General features: G+C 36.6%; 1 protein-coding gene across 1 annotated transcript in view; it reads right to left on the bottom strand.

Moving 5' to 3' along the window:
* LOC135194974 (apolipoprotein D-like) overlaps positions 1-17007 on the bottom strand; it is a 35464-nt gene extending 18457 nt beyond the window's left edge. Inside the window, exon 1 of the mRNA XM_064221227.1 lies at positions 16807-17007. Coding sequence (XP_064077297.1) covers positions 16807-16905 — 99 coding nt within the window. The 5' untranslated portion in view covers positions 16906-17007. The remainder of the gene's footprint in view (positions 1-16806) is intronic.
* Positions 17008-18446: the final 1439 nt, after the last annotated feature.

Below are 18446 nucleotides of genomic sequence, written 5' to 3'. Positions count from 1 at the left end.
CTATAAAAGAGCTCTTGAACCGATTAGTTCGACAGCGAGGCATATTTACTGCATATTGGTGCTGCTGTTCAGCGATTCTTAACAATACAACTTAAGAAAAAATTGACCAACATGAGACTATCCGTCGATGGTCCAAGTCATAACTACAACTATTATGAAACAGAAACTTACCACCACGAACCACTCAATCTAAGTGATGAATCTCTGGCAGAAGCAGACATCCGCACCGAAGAACAGTATTCTAGTAAGGAAGGAGAAATGACCTAAAACAGTTTGCACTGATTTTATCGCTTACGAACAATGCCTAACTTGTGCAGCATTTGTTAAAACATTCATTAGATGTTTCTCAAAATCAAGAACGGAGGCAAGTGTTACACCTAGAATAATTAAAGCTTCAGACTCCTTCATCTGCAAAGGCCCATCCACCTGGAGGAGATAGGGTGGAAAATCTGTACGAGATCTGCTAATGAAGTGTTATCGTTTTACTCGAGTTCAGCCTTATACCCCACCCACCAAGGTCTATTAGATCTAGCCACCGACTATACCATTCCCTGGTCCCGTCCATGTCCCAATTGGGACGGAGAGCAGCTTCATTTCTCGTAAGTGGAGACTTTAAGACACCCGTAAGTGTTGCACCATCGGTATACTGAACAATCTTGTGTCCTAGGCCAACAACCATTATCATTGTTATAAACTACAAATAACATTGTACCAAGAACACTATCCTGTGGCACTCCATACACAATATGTCTTCGAAGGTTCGCTACAGATCCCATCAACAGCAACTCGCAGCTGCCTACCTGTAAAAAACCCTTGACGTATTTCTAAATTCCTAGAGCATATGTGCCTCAACACAATTCTGAACTTTATGAAAGTGTGCCTTGTGATTTACTAAGTCGAAAGCAGCACTAAAATCTATTTGAATTACCATGCACTCCAAACCCTTACCAAGGTTCTCTTGCAAGAAGAGCATTGTAGGTAGCAGCTAACTGCTTCCTATATGCATACTGACTATCAGCTAACAATTATTCAGATTCCACATACTTATATAGTGGCTTAAAAGTAAGTTTTTTTTCTGCAAATTTGGTGAGAACAGGGAGACTAGAAATCGGAAGATATATGCATATGTTTATATACGTATAAGTAGATGTATGTATATGTGTATGTGTATATATATATATATATATATAATTATATATATATATATAATTACTTTCACTCTTTCATTAAATAAATCGAAAATTCACACCCATCTAACAATATTCGCACCATTAGCGAGAACACAAAGCAATATACACAATATACACACCTTTTTACCTACTGAAGCATAAAGATTAATGGTTCTCGCACATAAACCAAGATAAAACTGACTTCGTCGGCCCTGTCACGTGTGAGAGCCGTAAGACGTATATCTTAAACTTCAATTTATTTCTAAATCTGTTTACCGGGCTTATAGGCAATCATCTGTCCCAGTAGGCAGATCGATTAATGTTTTCATGAGTTTCATCTGCATTGTCATTATTTTTGTATATATAAATCTCTGTATAGTATATCGGGGACAGACACGCTCTGCCCGGCTCCATCATGCGAGATAGTCCATCAGGTTGTCAATGCTTGCATACTTTGCGGGAATCTTTGCACTGTCATCCCGCCAAGAACTCGTGATATGTGTCGGGGTGGATGTCAAAAACGTGAACAACTCTACCTACAGCTAGCGTGCAAGCATGTAGCGTGAGGCCAGGACTAAGTAACCTACTAACCTCGCAAAAGGCGGTCTGTCTTTCCGCGTGGAGTAACTTAGGCTAATGTATTCATTCACGTCAGCCTATGAGGGATGTTTGCAAGTTATACAATTTTGTTGCATTTAGCGTGGGATTATCTGATATCTTTACAGAGCGTGATAACGTACGCTTATGCTTAATACTACAGTTTGAACATATCACACCTAACATTCAAACTACAAGACCAGGAGACTGTTTATGGGACCTTGAAATGAAATACAAACCTAAAATACATATTCTGACGGGCTGGCATCCTGTTTAGACCTAAAAAACAGTTTTCTGTAGGGTCCCAAAATGTTACCCTTGGCTAATGTTTATTCCACCGTACCCAACATTGCATAAGCCTACAATGTATTATACTGGGGCCAACAGTGAGATAAATGACTCAATTTTATGAAAGCAAGTAACCCGGTGATAGGCCTATGATTTGTGTGTCTATATCACAAGCGTGACGATGTAAACTACATGATTTATATATTGCCCCGCGCCAACAACTTTCCATTAATCCATTACGCACAAAGAAAGTTACAGTTCCGCGTAAAAGTTATTTGCATACGCCAGAAAGCGTCTCTCGCTCTGTTCAAGCGACGACAAAAGATTTCACTTTGGACTGCGCACAGCGTGTGTCACACGTTCCAATAATTGCTGCGGGATTCGGCGTGCGCCTTTTGTTAAGTGTTTGCCCCCTTCCTTCCGCAGTCCACGGACCGCTAATTCTGGTTCCTCTCACCCCGTGGGGTGGACTCTTTGTTTTCCCATCTAGTTCCGCTTTGCCCGTCATCTGTTTTCCGGTTGGACTGAGAAGAAAGTCTCGTCTTCTTTTTTTTTCAGCACGGTTTCGCAGAGAGAAAGAGATTAACTCCACACTCCAGTCTTCTTTTTGTTACCATCCCGCCAAAATTACTTTTTTCCCGCCTACAGATGACGAAGTAATTACATGCGGAATGCATCTTGAAGTTTTCACAAGCATCTGGCTCTTGGCGGCTTGTTTTCAAAGCTGAAGAAAAACTGAAGTACACAGACTGAGAGAGAAAAAAAGGAAACCGATTCCATTAGCATACAGAGAGCCAATTTTTTCTTCTTCTTTTTTAGTTCCAACAGTTAATTACTGTCACGAGCTAAAATTTCTCCTTCACGAATACTATAAATCAAAATCAATCTCGGGAGATAATGGGAAAAGGTCTTCCCTCACCGGGAGAACTCTCTCTCTCTCTCTCTCTCTCTCTCTCTCTCTCTCTCTCTCTCTCTCTCGGAAAACATCTGTCATAGCGTTGAAAGTAAAAGAGTCCAAAAAATAAGTTAGAAATCAAATGCAATGACACAGCAGTCGCTGATGGGTACGACACATGTACGAGTTGACGCTAAATGAACCAACCATTGTACGCGCCACCACGAACAGGTGTACTGATTATATTATACTGGATATTTATTATATAACCCTAATAATAATAATAATAATAATAATAATAATAATAATAATAATAATAATAATAATAATAATAATAATGGGAGCAACATCAAACACATAGATGAGACAGGATACAAATACCTGGGAATAATGGAAGGAGGAGATATAAAACACCAAGAGATGAAGGACACGATCACGAAAGAATATATGCAGAGACTCAAGGCGATACTCAAGTCAAAACTCACGCCGGAAATATGATAAAGCCATAAACACATGGGCAGTGCCAGTAATCAGATACAGCGCAGGAATAGTGCAATGGACGAAGGCAGAACTCCGCAGCATAGATCAGAAAACCAGGAAACATATGACAATACACAAAGCACTACACCCAAGAGCAAATACAGACAGACTATACATAACACGAAAGGAAGGAGGGAGAGGACTACTAAGTATAGAGGACTGCGTCAACATCGAAAACAGAGCACTGGGGCAATATCTGAAAACCAGTGAAGACGAGTGGCTAAAGAGTGCATGGGAAGAAGGACTAATAAAAGTAGACGAAGACCCAGAAATATACAGACAGGAGAAAGACAGACAGAACAGAGGACTGGCACAACAAACCAATGCACGGACAATACATGAGACAGACTAAAGAACTAGCCAGTGATGACAATTGGCAATGGCTACAGAGGGGAGAGCTAAAGAAGGAAACTGAAGGAATGATAACAGCGGCACAAGATCAGGCCCTAAGAACCAGATATGTTCAAAGAACGATAGACGAAAATAACATCTCTCCCATATGTAGGAAGTGCAATACGAAAAATGAAACCATAAACCACATAGCAAGTGAATGCCCGGCACTTGCACAGAACCAGTATAAAAAGAGGCATGATTCAGTGGCAAAAGCCCTCCACTGGAGCCTGTGCAAGAAACATCAGCTACCTTGCAGTAATAAGTGGTACGAGCACCAACCTAAAGGAGTGATAGAAAACGATCAGGCAAAGATCCTCTGGGACTATGGTATCAGAACGGATAGGGTGATACGTGCAAACAGACCAGACGTGACGTTGATTGACAAAGTCAAGAAGAAAGTATCACTCATTGATGTTGCAATACCATGGGACACCAGAGTTGAAGAGAGAGGGAAAAAATGGATAAGTATCAAGATCTGAAAATAGATATAAGAAGGATATGGGATATGCCAGTGGAAATCGTACCCATAATCATAGGAGCACTAGGCACGATCCCAAGATCCCTGAAAAGGAATCTAGAAAAACTAGAGGCTGAAGTAGCTCCAGGACTCATGCAGAAGAGTGTGATCCTAGAAACGTCACACATAGTAAGAAAAGTGATGGACTCCTAAGGAGGCAGGATGCAACCCGGAACCCCACACTATAAATACCACCCAGTCGAATTGTAGGACTGTGCTAGAGCACAAAAAAAAAAAAAAAAAAAAAAAAAATAATAATAATAATAATTAATAATAATAATAATAATAATAATAATAATATTGTCTGGAAATTATGATATAAGACAAGCTTATTCTTTGGGGATTTGAACCGTCGACCTGAGATTTTGTTAGGCCTATGCTAGACCCACTCTGTCACGGAAGCAATAAAATTAATATAACTTGATGTGATATTACATAAAGCTTCCAAATTATAGCTGATCTACTATATTATTATATAGAATTATATAACTATTGCTGTACCACAGATAAGATTTGTTTTTATCAGTAATAATAACAATAATGATAATAATAATAATAATGATAATAATAATAATAGTAATAACTCACTGCGTAGATGAAAATAATGGACAGTTCAATTAAGATGCAATTGAATATTTGATGGTTTCCCACAAAATAAGTCTTAAAACTACAAAAATCTCTGATAACTACAAAAGCTACTTTACCTGTATCGTTTAAACGCTTCTCTCCAATAAAACACTAATTTCCAAGAGAACTCTATAAGCAATGTTTTTTCTTTACTGATGACCTGTGTTTATTGCATAGGCATCCCTGACATTTTGTCAAAGGTGACATTGTAAAAAAAGACAAAGCAATTTTAGATACGAATTCAAGTGGTGAATTGTTACATTCTAGAGTACAGAATAAGGTATATATATTTGTTATTAAGGATTTTTAGTGATATCCCATAAATTCACAGACATCCCTTTAGAAAAAAGGTCAACCAATGGAGGTCTACTACTTCAGACTCTCTCTCTCTCTAACTACGTAGTACATAAACCAACAAGTTTCGTAGAAATGTATCCAGATTCCCGTGCCTGCCTGTGGCTGATATTTTCCGCGTTCAAGTTCCTCATTTTTCTTTCACGCTGTTTATCAAAAAACTTCCAATGGCCCAATCACTTACTTCGATCATGACGATCCACTGCAACTTGCACCAACCAAACTGTTAAGCTACATTGCAAGTTTCAATATCGATCCTTCTAAAGTTTAAAGTTTTATTCTTATTTTTTTTACAAGGTGTTGCTAACCAAGGGCTTCAGTAATCAAGCTCTACTGAAGCATAAATATGTTAAAAGGTTATCTATCCTCTTGTCAGTCCTAGGCCCGAAAAATGAGAAGGGATGGGCGTTGGGTTCCAGCCCTACCGAGGGTGAAAGATTTTAGGTTATCCTCGGGTCAGTCCTAAGCCCCGATAAATGGGCGGGGGGGCTGGGCGTTGTGGTTTCAGCCGTGCTTTGTAATATAATATCTTAACAACCACCGTGGCATTCCAGTGCAAGCGGTAACGAAGGTATATATGATATATGACGAAATTTATCGGAGGATTTTTTGTTTACGTGGCAACGTCTCTCGATAATCTTTTACAAAAAAAAAGGAAAAAATAATCTGCACAACAACAACAGATGCTAAACACCGATTAAAGCAACGGTGGCTACAAAAAATATATAAAACAAAAAACAACAACAACAACAACAAGAGAAGCGCAGATTGTGGTTCCATAGCAGGAGAAATCGGGGACGTGATCAGTAAACGGCCATGTGTGACTGCGTCAAATCCCTCTCTCGGGCGTGAAATGCGAACTATGGGCCGGCGATTACATTAATGGTTGTTATTCTCGTCTCTAACGAGATGAGTATGACAGTTTAAGAGACGAGAGTGACGCTGTGCGAGCTCTCTCTCTCTCTCAATATGAGTTACACCTGTAGTATCTGAAGGAAATCTATCACAAGAATCTCTCTCTCTCTCTCTCTCTCTCTCTCTCTTTCTCTCTCTCTCTCTCAATATGAATTAAACCTGTAGTATCTAAAGGGAATTATCATCTCTCTCTCTCTCTCTCTCTCTCTCTCTCTCTCTCTCTCAATATGAGTTGATCCTTAGTATCTGAAGGAAATCTATCATAATAATCTCTCTCTCTCTCTCAATATGAGCTACACCTGTAGTATTTGAAGGAAATTATCATAAGAATCTCTCTCTCTCTCTCTCTCTCTCAATATGAGTTAGACCTTAGTATCTGAAGGAAACCTACCATACGAATCTATCTCTCTCTCTCTCTCTCTCTCTCTGACTAGGACGTCAAGAGTATAATCCCATACCTGAAGAATATATACCCTTCCCGTCTATAAGCAATTTCCCTCCAAACAATGTGGTTCCACGCATCAAACCATTCATCTGGTGTTTTCGGATGAGGCTGCTACCCCCACGACTTTACCCCACCTTGCCTACAACACAACCACCACAGTTGCCTGTGTGCCAGGTACATAAACTAACGACTGACGCCCATGTATGATAAGTTGGCAGCCGAGTCTAAATACATTTCTAACCTACAGAAACACATGAAAAGTTCAGGTTTCATTAAAAAAAAAAAAAAAAAAAAAAAAAAAACGACATTGAAGATATTAAACAAAAGTCAAATTGAAATCTTGATGCACATGGATAAAAAACGAAATCATACTAATTTCAATTTCATATTTTTTTTATTTCTTAATATTTTTATGTGAAGTTAAAAAACAATTTTTTTATAAGTTGTTCTCAACAGCTTTGTTTTCAGGAAACTAAAAAATGTCACCTGAATCGATCTCCTTACTTTAGACTGGAATTAAAAACCTAAAATAATATCCTCTCATGGCACAAAGGTCTCTCTCTCTCTCTCTCTCTCTCTCTCTCTCTCTCTCTCTCTCTCTCTCTCTTTTCTAAGATTTTTTTTTATGAAACCCGAACCGTTTGTACAAGCTACACGTGTTTAGACGCGGCTGCTACAAACTACACATATATTAAGACAGCTGCTCACTTCTCACGGGTTGTTAAACTGAATATATAGAATTTAGGCCCAAGGCCAAGCACTGGGAACCCACGAGGTCCTTCAGCTCTGAAACGGAAATCGAGATTAAGAATCAACTGTTAGGAAAGGGCGGAAAGTAAGATGGATGAAAGATAATACGAAAGGAGGTACAGTAAAATAAATGAAAGGGGTTAACAAAAAACCTCAAGTAATGCCTACATTGCACAGCATGAGGTGCACTGACGGCACTATTTATAACCCCCCACTCCGCCCCCGCCCTACGGGGACCACGGGTTGTTCGTAATAACTCGCACCTCGCTTTGTTTACATTATTTACGAATCGTAACGTGACGTCACGCTGACAGATGGCGGTAGTTGCGAATAATATCGAAATTAACATAACACTTTACTCGGTACATTGTGCACTAGTCGTTACACCGGACTGTTACATGACGATATTTATATCTGCCACGTTAACGGTGAATTGAATCAAAGTTGGCCGTTATACTTTAAATAAAATAAAAAGGGGGGGGGGTTTCTTTTCCCAAAAATTTGCAGATACTTTTTCAAAGAAATGGGCCGTTACATTTTCGAAAAAAGGAAAGTTACTTTTTCAAAGAAATGAGCCGTTACTTTAAAAAAGGCCAGTATTAAAAAAAATAAATAAATAAAGCCAGTTACTTTTTCAAACAAAAAGTTATTTTTTCAAAGAAATGGGGCCGTTACTTTTTCGAACAAATGGCAGTTACTTTCTTAAAAGAAATGGGCCGTTGCTTAAAATACGGCAGATACTTTAAAAAAAGGCGTTACTTTTCCAAATAAAAGGGCCGTTACTTTTCTTAAAATTTGCCGTTATTTTTGCAAAGAAATGGGCCGTCACTTTTCCAAAAAAATGGCTGTTACTTTTTCGTGAAAATGGGCCGTTACTTTATGAAAAGAAGCAGGCCGTTACTATTTCAAAAGAATTGTGTAGAAATTATCATATATATATATATATATATATATATATATATATATATATATATATATATATATATATATAATCAAAACGAGGGTCCTCCTATTTCCATTTCCATCATAATTTTTAATAATGTTTTATCTTTTGGGTGCTTTTATTTTTCTGTTAGTATGAAATCTATGATATAAAGGTCTGTAATTCTAACAATAATCTATATATATTTCTTGAACATAAACATTGAATTATTGTTTGAAATTTTATTTGCCATTAGTGAATTATTTTCATTACAATTAGCATAATGGTGTTCACAATAGGTCTAATAAGCTAATAATACATTACTCAATTACGTTCATGATCAAAATTATTTCCTGAATGTACTGAATAACTGAAATAATTTAATAGATCGTTATTCTTAATATCAGCCGGCCTTGTGCCTGCACCAAGGTCTAGACCAAGTTGGTCTACACGGTCATGATAAACATTTGATGATTTATAAAAAAAAAAAAAAAAAAAAAAAAAATTTAAACTACTTTCTTACCTAATAACTGACTCACTTATCACAAAGCAAAATATATATATATATATATATATATATATATATATATATATATATATATTTTTTTTTTTTTTTTTTTTTTTTGCTTCATAGCCATTGCGAAAAAAGAACGCGCACACGATTATAAAGGCAGCAACTTTAATACAGTAATGCTACGGTATTTTGTCCGCAACAGTATCAAACGCACTAAATTAAAAAAAATTCATAGCTGAAGAATTTTAATACGGATTTTGATTCCACACTCTGGGAGTTTTTTTTTTTTTTTTTTTTAAGAATGACAGGGCGTATCTCCCTCTCTCTCTACAAAGCGAATACCACAATGAAAATCAAATAGGCAGAAATTCGTAGCCGAGAACTTTCGTCCTTTAATAAGACATCGTCGAGACGCAAATGAGACACAGTTGAAAAGCAAGTTATCAGGTAAACAAAAAGATCAAGAATACCAGATGGTTAATTGTCAAAAAGGGTATTCTTGATTTTTTTTTGTTTGTTTGTTTGCTTGACTGTGTATCTTTCTTTTCAACTGTATCTCATTTGTGCCTCGACTTCTTCTTCTTCTTCTTCTTCCCAGCTTGTTCCCATTTTTATATGGGGTCGCCGTTTCGGATGAGCCGTTTCCATCTATTTCTATCCTGTGCTTCTGCCTCATCAATTCCCTTCTCATGTAAGTCTCCTCTCACACAGTCCTTCCATCTCTTTCTTGGTCTCCCTCTTCTTCTTCTTCCTTGCACCTCCACTCCCATAGTATGTCTCCCAGCGTGGTCCTCATCAGGTGTCCATACCATCTCAGCCTCCCCTCCTGCACTTTCTTTGATACTTCCACCACCTTAGTCGACCCCCTTATGTAGTCATTTCTGATCCTATCCTCTCTTGTCACCCCAGACATCCACCTAAGCATTCTCATTTCTGCCACATCCATCTTCTCATTTGTGCCTGTGGTATTCGCTTATATCATGAAGTCACGTGCATCTACTGTAATTTTGTAAGCATAATGTATATAATATATATTATAGTATATATCTATATCTATATATTATAGATATAATATAATATACATCTATATGTGTGTGTGTGTGTGTGTGTGTGTGTATGTCATATATATATATATATATATATATAAAATTTATAAATATATACATATATATAATATATATACATATAATTCACATATTTCTTCTTCTTTTGACCTACTTTAGCCATTATTTCCACACTTCAATTCATAACATTTCTAAGCTCCCAAAAATTTCAATCTCGACTTTTTTGTTTCAAACCTTCCATAAAAATGTAAGTCTCCCGTAATTAAAAAATAATAAAAGATAGATGCTCAGTTTTGTATATTGAACCTGTGGTCACGACTCATTTCGGCAACCCAGGTAGGTGTGTGTGTGTGTGTGTGTGTGTGTGTCGGTCGTTAATAACTCGTTAACCTTCCTGTTTCAGAATCGGAAATAGGTTGACGAGTTTCCAAGTTCAAGATTTTAAGGTCAGTACTTGAACTCAAGACTCCATTTTAGCATAAATAACGCTAACTACAGATGATGGATGTACGATACAATCAATATATATATATATATATATATATATATATATATATATAATATATATATATATATATATATATAATGCCGAACAATACTAACTTTGTAAAATTTACCAGCCGTAAACTTAGTAAAGGAATTTGACCTTCCATCACGAATTCGCTAAATTTATTCAACAGTTGTAAATTACAAAGGCACATCCAATCAACATTTTGATTTCCTCCTTATTCTTATTCGCGACTCACTCCCCTGTCTGGGTCGCTGTTTTTCAGTGTCTTACGCGGTTCTATTCGCAATCTGTCTCGGCATAATGTTCTACGCACGGATGCCCTTCCTGACTCAAGCCACCCCCAACCCCTACACCCGCCTCCTCTCCCCCCACCCTTCCCCATAGCTATTTTACGGTGACAAGATGGAAATCAAACTGGTGATTTTCTGTCACTTATTCATCAGAGCACAGAAGCCAATGTAGCAAAAAAGGAAAAAAGTTGTGCCTCATTTTCTTTCGATTTTTTTAACCTGATTTTTTCATATGGCATATTTTTTTTTACATAATCTATGTCTCGTATAAATAACGACACTTTTTCCAGAGTATAAATGTAGATGGTGTATACATACAATATATATACGTGTGTGTATATATATGTATATTCAAGAGATATGCTTAAAAACATTAATGGGGTTGAGGACAAATACAAAAGGAACATTTATTTTTTCTCTCTCGCTGGAGCGTCTTCAATGCTCTGATAAATAAGTGATAAGGCTATGCTCTAGTCTGCACTTGATCTTCTCTCTCTCTCTCTCTCTCTCTCTCTCACACACACACACACACACACACACACACACACACACACACACACATACAGAGAAGCCATGAACTCAGCTATATTCTAAAATAATTCGATGCTATTATAAACCATCTTTTAAGATTTGCTAAAGAATCGTCAATATCAGTAGGCCTATCGGCAAGCCACTACTAGATAATGTTATGACCGATGGTTCACTCCTACTAATGTTTGAATTAATACTCCCAAATATATAAGTATATATAACATTCATATGCACATACATAAAATAAATAAATATATATATTGACTTCAAAAATAATTGCAAAGAACACGCCCCTCCAACAATCCGGAACCTCACCAAAGTCTAAATAAAGGAAGGGCTTCCTTGCCGATCGAACGCAGGCAACACGAACAAAAAACAAGCCAAATAACATTAACAACAACAAAAGCAACAACAGATACAGCAGAGATAACGGGCAGACCCGAAGGAAGGTTCAAGCCGCGGAAGAACATATGGTCTGAGTTCGACTGAGAGTATTAATACAGGAAGACAGTTTATGAATACATAGTACAAAATATCGCTAGCAGATGTCTCTCTCTGTCTGTGTGTGTGTGTGTGTGTGTGTGTGTATTGTATTACCTCCATAATTACTACGACCTGTTCTGTCTCGAGTCCATCTTAATTTTTCATATCGAAAGGACTACCCTCATTAGTCAACCGACTACTCCGGTAACAAAAGACTTAGGTTTGAATTCTAGCCGAGAGGCAAATATATACATAAGCATAACTTCCTTTGGTTGGGTAAACTGCTCCCAAGGTATAGTTAACTTCGATATTAACGGATATTTGTGGCTTCATAATGGGCGAAAAATCAGTGCTCGGTGGCTCAGACCAGAAAAGAATTGTTCGTCTTCCTTGAACGCCATACCAACCTTAGACGCAATAGACCTACGCCATTTCGTTGCACAAGGAAATGCACAAATCCGTACATGAATGTTCTGCAGGAAGGCAGCCCTTTTAGTGCATAAGCGTATTTGCTTATATCTGTTTTCTCAATAGCTCTTCACAAGAAAATTTCGTCTCCTGAAGCCTCCTTCAAGCGTCAGCGAACTCTAGCAGACAATCAAATGTAATTAACAACAACAATAACAATTACTGTACTGTTAACAGCAGTAACAAGCACGTTAGACATCGTTCGAGCAACGCACAGTTATTAATCATCGCTGGGTCTAATCACTACTTAAAATAAGGGACCACCAAGAGATGCCGGAGACCATTAGTCTAGTGATCCAGTTGAGAACTTGAAGCGTAGCGCTTTCTGGAGTCATTCCCATCCACGGAAATAAATACGTAAGTCGAGAATTGAGGATTTTCTAGGCCTAGTTATAAGATGATCGAACTTCCGAAGGAAGCTCATCTATTATAAAACTTTCGCGACATGATTTTGACAAATATCGGCCTACTTTAATTACTTGAAGGCAGTCCTTGCAAACCCCAATGAATAATTTTATCTGAATTAAGAACGAAGACTTTACTAATCGGGGGGGGGGGGGGGGGGGGGGAGACTCTTGGACAAAACCTCAATCTAGAGTCAAATTTAAGCTTACTTTCTGTCTACATGCTTCTCCTTTTGGTACACTATATTATTTTATAATGTCCTCCTGTTAAAACCAACAGGAATTCGACAAATGTTGACAACGCAAACAGACCAATTTACTGCTGTTTCACTCAAGTCCTCATTCTCTCTAACTTTTTCTCTTGCATTTTAGTTTCCTCTCTCTCTCTCTCTCTCTCTCTCTCTCTCTCTCTCTCTCTCTCTCTCTCTCTCTCTCTCTCGCCTGTGTAGCAAAGTTGTTTAATACAAACACAGGTGCATGGGCAAGAAAATGATTTGCAAATTCTGTTTGAACTTTCTCCTGATATCTCTGTAAGCCAACAAATTCCATGCGTGTCATAACACTTAAAAGCCGCAGAATAATAAACAACAATGAATCACCTTGCAAACATAGCTAAATAAATAAGGTCAACAGATTAGACAAAAGCCGAAAATTCAACCGGACATTTACCCATCTTCGTTGAGTCTATGTAAACCTACGGTCTATATTTGTATATATAATAATATATATATATATATATATTATAATATATTATTAATAAAATAATATTATAATATTATATATATCTATATATATATATATATATACTATATATATATAATAGATATATAATATATTATATATATATATATATATATATCTAGTAAACTAGAAACTGTGTAAGCCTATGAGACTATGTTCGCCTTTCTGCTAGGGAAGTTAGAGCTGTAAGACTTTCTAATATAACTTAAATAACAACAAGAAAAATAAGACAGTGGAGTTATAGTAAATCGTTCTCGTGGTGAATTATTACTGGTACGTTATACTGTTGTAAAACAACAATTATACGCATATCTGCTTTAACGTAATCAGTTTTAGCGTAAGCTGGTCTTACAACACGCAGGCCACATTTCATTATACCTATGAACTATCACTTATCCTAAGTGCATTACGTTTCAACTGATAAGATTTTAACAAAATAGTCAAAATCACCCACAAACTCGATTATGTGCGTAGGTTTAAATGTGATACGCTTAGTTAAAAGTATACAATATCACCTCGGCCATCTTGATACATAACCAGTTAACTATTCTTAATAAAAAGAGGGGTAGTAACAGCTGCTAAGCCACACAGCTACTAATAAATCAGTTTTATTTCGGAACGTATCCTAACTTACCTTTAATTATAGAAATGAATCAAATCTTCCTTATACTTGAATACTTGAGGAAAATAGACCTAAATTTGAACTATCTCTATAAATCTGTATATATACAAGTGAGGGGACTAATGACATGCCATCAAATAACTTCGTCTCACTAGCAACTTACTGTTATGTACTTAAGCTTAACTGATTAATTATATGCAATGGCGCCAATCTAACAAATTTAAGAGAAACCAGATTGGTTAAAAAATATATATATTTAAAATGACTGATGATCTGTTCATAAAATCAAATTCATGATCATGGAAATCCCACTTACACAAACTATAAAAGAGCACCGAGAAATGATCCACTCACTGAACCCAAGAAATCACAAATAAACCGAATTGGGTTTTGAATATTAAAATCAAACTATTCCAGGTTTGCTTACTTAGACTAAACATTCTTAGCAAAAACACATCCCCATGTAATAACCATGTTGACAACAGTCACAAACATCAAGCATGCTCTGTTTAACCAACATCCCAGCCTAGACCTTAATTGCTGTACTGTCATATAATTGACGAGTTCTTATCTACACAATAACAACGATACCTCATCATTAACCCAAGCTGAATTATACACACCAAACTCCATTAAATTTTCCCTGGCATCAACAATGTCTGGTACTACTTTGGCTAGTTATCTACGCGCCATGAATGTTCTTTAGTATGAGGTCTACACTGCTACTCCGTTTTTAGTACTAGCCCCTTAGGATCAAAGTATAATACTACACACCTATTTGATCCCCGGGTGGCCATTACTAAATACGAAGAAACAGTGTAGATCGCATACCAAAGATTCATGACGCGTAGATAAAAAGCCAGAGTAGCATGCAATGTTTAGTTGTTTGCATAAGTTAGACTTAACCAACTCAGTACGCTAGGCATAATACACATCTTAAATTATACATCAACATTTGGGAAAACTCCTACTTATTAATACACTATATAGTAAAACTACTCATGCAACTTTCAAGTCCAGGTCACGTAAGCTTTGTGGATATGGGAAAACTGGAACCCACTAAATTTCATAGGCTCGCTTGAACCTAGCTAGGCCTACTTTTCTTTCTCAATCCAAGAGAAGGTTTTGCTGCTGACCAAAAGCCAGTCTGCTTCGCTGGAAATGTTACATGAAACAATAACCAAGAACGTAAATACTAATAATCATCATTATCATTAGACGCAATACATACCTACATTACCCCTCTCTCTCTCCTCCTCTCCTCTCTCTCTCTCGTCTCGGTCCTATCTCTCTCTATATATATATATATATATATATATGTATATATATATGTGTATTATATATATATATATATGTATATATATATATATATATATATATAGATATATCAACATACGCATATACAATATGAATAGGACCGAAAGTACTTGGCTATCTCCCTTTTTCATTTTTTTCCTTCGTGGCAAAAAACCTTTATTTATACAATATATATACGTATATACAATATATATATATATATTATATTTATATATATATATATATAATACACACACACACACACACACACACATATATATATATATATTATATATATAGATATATATATATATATATATATGTGTGTGTGTGTGTATGTATATACATAAACATACACATACACACAAAACCACGCGATTCTCATAACATATCCAACCTTCAATAAACAAAAATGTCGTACTTTCCAGCTGCGTCAAAAACTCTATGGCCACATTATGTTACCTAGAAAACCTCTTTGAGAGCACAACGCCACAATCCAAGACCAGTGACATGTGTCAACCTCACCCACATACATACATACAACCAAACATACATACATACATACATACATAAAAAATACATATACTGAAACTGGAAAACAATAATTATCCACTCAATTAACTAGACATAAATACTCTTAGAATACAACTGTCCTGCAGTGCTTATTTTTACCCATGGTGTATTTGATTATATTTGACAGTCTATTTATTGATAAGATAATGAAAAATAGAAGCTTTATTTCATTCTAGGTTTGTATGAGATGCAACTATATTAGGTCATTCTTACTTTACTTTATGACAATGTTTTCAGGAGTTCGGTAATTTGGCAAGTCACTGCCTGTTTGTATCGGTCATATGATACATTTTTACTATACTTCGTTTTATATAAAATAATTTTTTGCTCACGTACATATACTACTCATGTTATGTGCCGACTTGTGTATAATACGGTAAAGTAATTAACACTACTGACCTTTTAAACATTTCTTGAGGCTTCTGCCTAACTGTGACTTTTAAATCTATAATATATATATATATATATATATATATATATATATATATATATATATCTTGAAGTAATATGTATATATATATATATCCAAAGTTTCGTCAGGCTAACTGGCTCCAAGCAGCAAACAAAATACAAAATGTTAAAACGTTTTACATGAAAATAAGGACTATTACAATCTAAAACTTTGTAACATACGCAAATCAAATACATTTTCGCCAAGGGTACGGTACATACAATCGTGTACCACGTAAAATTCTCTACTCAAATCAAGACATTTCTTTATAATAAATAAAAGTATTTTTTGATATCAAAGAATTTCAGGTCACCGTCGACGCAAAACACAAGCAAGCAACGAATGATTGCCAAAGGTCATTGCCAATATAATAATAATAATAATAATAATAATAATAATAATAATAATAATAATAATAAAACGGTAAGCTCAACAACAACACTCACCCTGTGGAAATCGAAGTCCCTTATAATCGGATATTTGGGACAGACGCCAGCATGGGTCACCCCTAAAAAGGCTGCCAAAAATACCAGCAATAACCCCATACTTCCCGTCGAAGTTATCGGCGTGCGAGTATTCACACTTAAATAAGACGTAGGTTCTACTCTTCTCGAGTTTGATGACCAACTGACTGAGTTCAGGAAGGTAACTTCCATATCAACTGCAGCTAGAGTCCGGTAGCCCCGCCCCCCGAGGGAAGATGATGATGTTGCCACATCCCGTTTTCCATTTGAGGTCATCTTTTTCATCTTGTCTCACGAAAGATTCGCTTGTTTTTCGGTCTTAATACACTAAAAATAATACGTAAACCTATTATAATTCCTACGGGAACATAATGAAGTTAGCAATGTTACATGAAAATCTCCATCATACATGAATACTTCAATTCACCAACATGAAAATCTGGCAATAATGCTGCAGAATTGAGAGCGTCGACTCGAGTACTTGGAAGACAACGTTGTTAATCTTAAAATTTGTTACATTCAGATACGTTCCTGAAAGAAATGCCATGTAAAGATTGCAACAAGGCAAAATTAGGGCAAACGTTACACACTAGAAGAAACATTAATCCAGCAAAATCAATATAGAAAATTCACGAAAGGTTCGGGCTAAATTTCACTCGATTTCTTCTCCGGCGGACTTTCACTTCGACGAAAGAATGTAGATCAACATTTAAAACTCGCTTGTGCAAAGACTGGGCTACTTAACTTGTTTGTACTAAGCACCCGTCAAGAAAGCCCAAAAGCACCAGATTCTACGGTTTAGAGGCTATGATGAATAAAGTCTCATTAAACAGGTTAAATTCCCATGACTTGGGAGTTACTGTAAGTCTTTTTGCGTTTAACTTTTCGCGCTTTCAAAATTGTTCAATAGAAAACGCACCTTGAAGAAGAGACAATAGAGACGGGACCTTTTGCGTAGACGCTGTTCGCCTATACGCCATACCGAGCCGCAGAACTCGACAGCATAATGATGACCATTACAGATGCAATTAAACGCTTCACACGATTTCCCATACCACTTAAAAAAAAGTGGTGGGGGTGGGGGACGATTTTAACAGTCCAGGTAACCCTAACACATTGCCTTAGGTGCCACCTGTCACCTATGATAGCCGTTTTGCAGAGTAAAGAAAGTATTAATTCGATAAAAAGGGGCAATTGAAGCTGTATAAGAGAAAGGACCTCGCTTTTTTTTCGGGTCGTAGAAGACTTTTACAAAGAGTGGATTGGGTTATAGGAGGGGAAGACACTTCCTGTGGACATTCCGATTACTGCTCATAATGACAATAATGATAATAATGAAGCAAGGCTGGAATAATAATAATGAAATATCGTTATTGGTGTAAATCGCGGCTTGGAATTCCATGACTAGGGCCATCTCGTTAATGTCATTAACATTTCTCATGGTCCTTAACAAATCTTAACGAAAATTATGCCGCCAAGCCAGGCACTGGGAAATATCGGCCATTTTAACGCTTGAAACAGCGAAAAGAGAGAGTTGGAGAGGTTGGACAGCAAGAAAGGGTAAAGTAAACAGGCTTGAAGAGGGGGTGCAATGCCAGGAGTCGACGGGGCGCTACAAGCTA

Source organism: Macrobrachium nipponense, chromosome 15 (genome assembly GCF_015104395.2).
Source record: "Macrobrachium nipponense isolate FS-2020 chromosome 15, ASM1510439v2, whole genome shotgun sequence".
Taxonomy (NCBI): Eukaryota; Metazoa; Arthropoda; class Malacostraca; order Decapoda; family Palaemonidae; genus Macrobrachium; species Macrobrachium nipponense.
The sequence above is the reverse complement of the archived record's forward strand: the minus strand, read 5'-3'. Positions and strand labels throughout refer to the sequence as shown.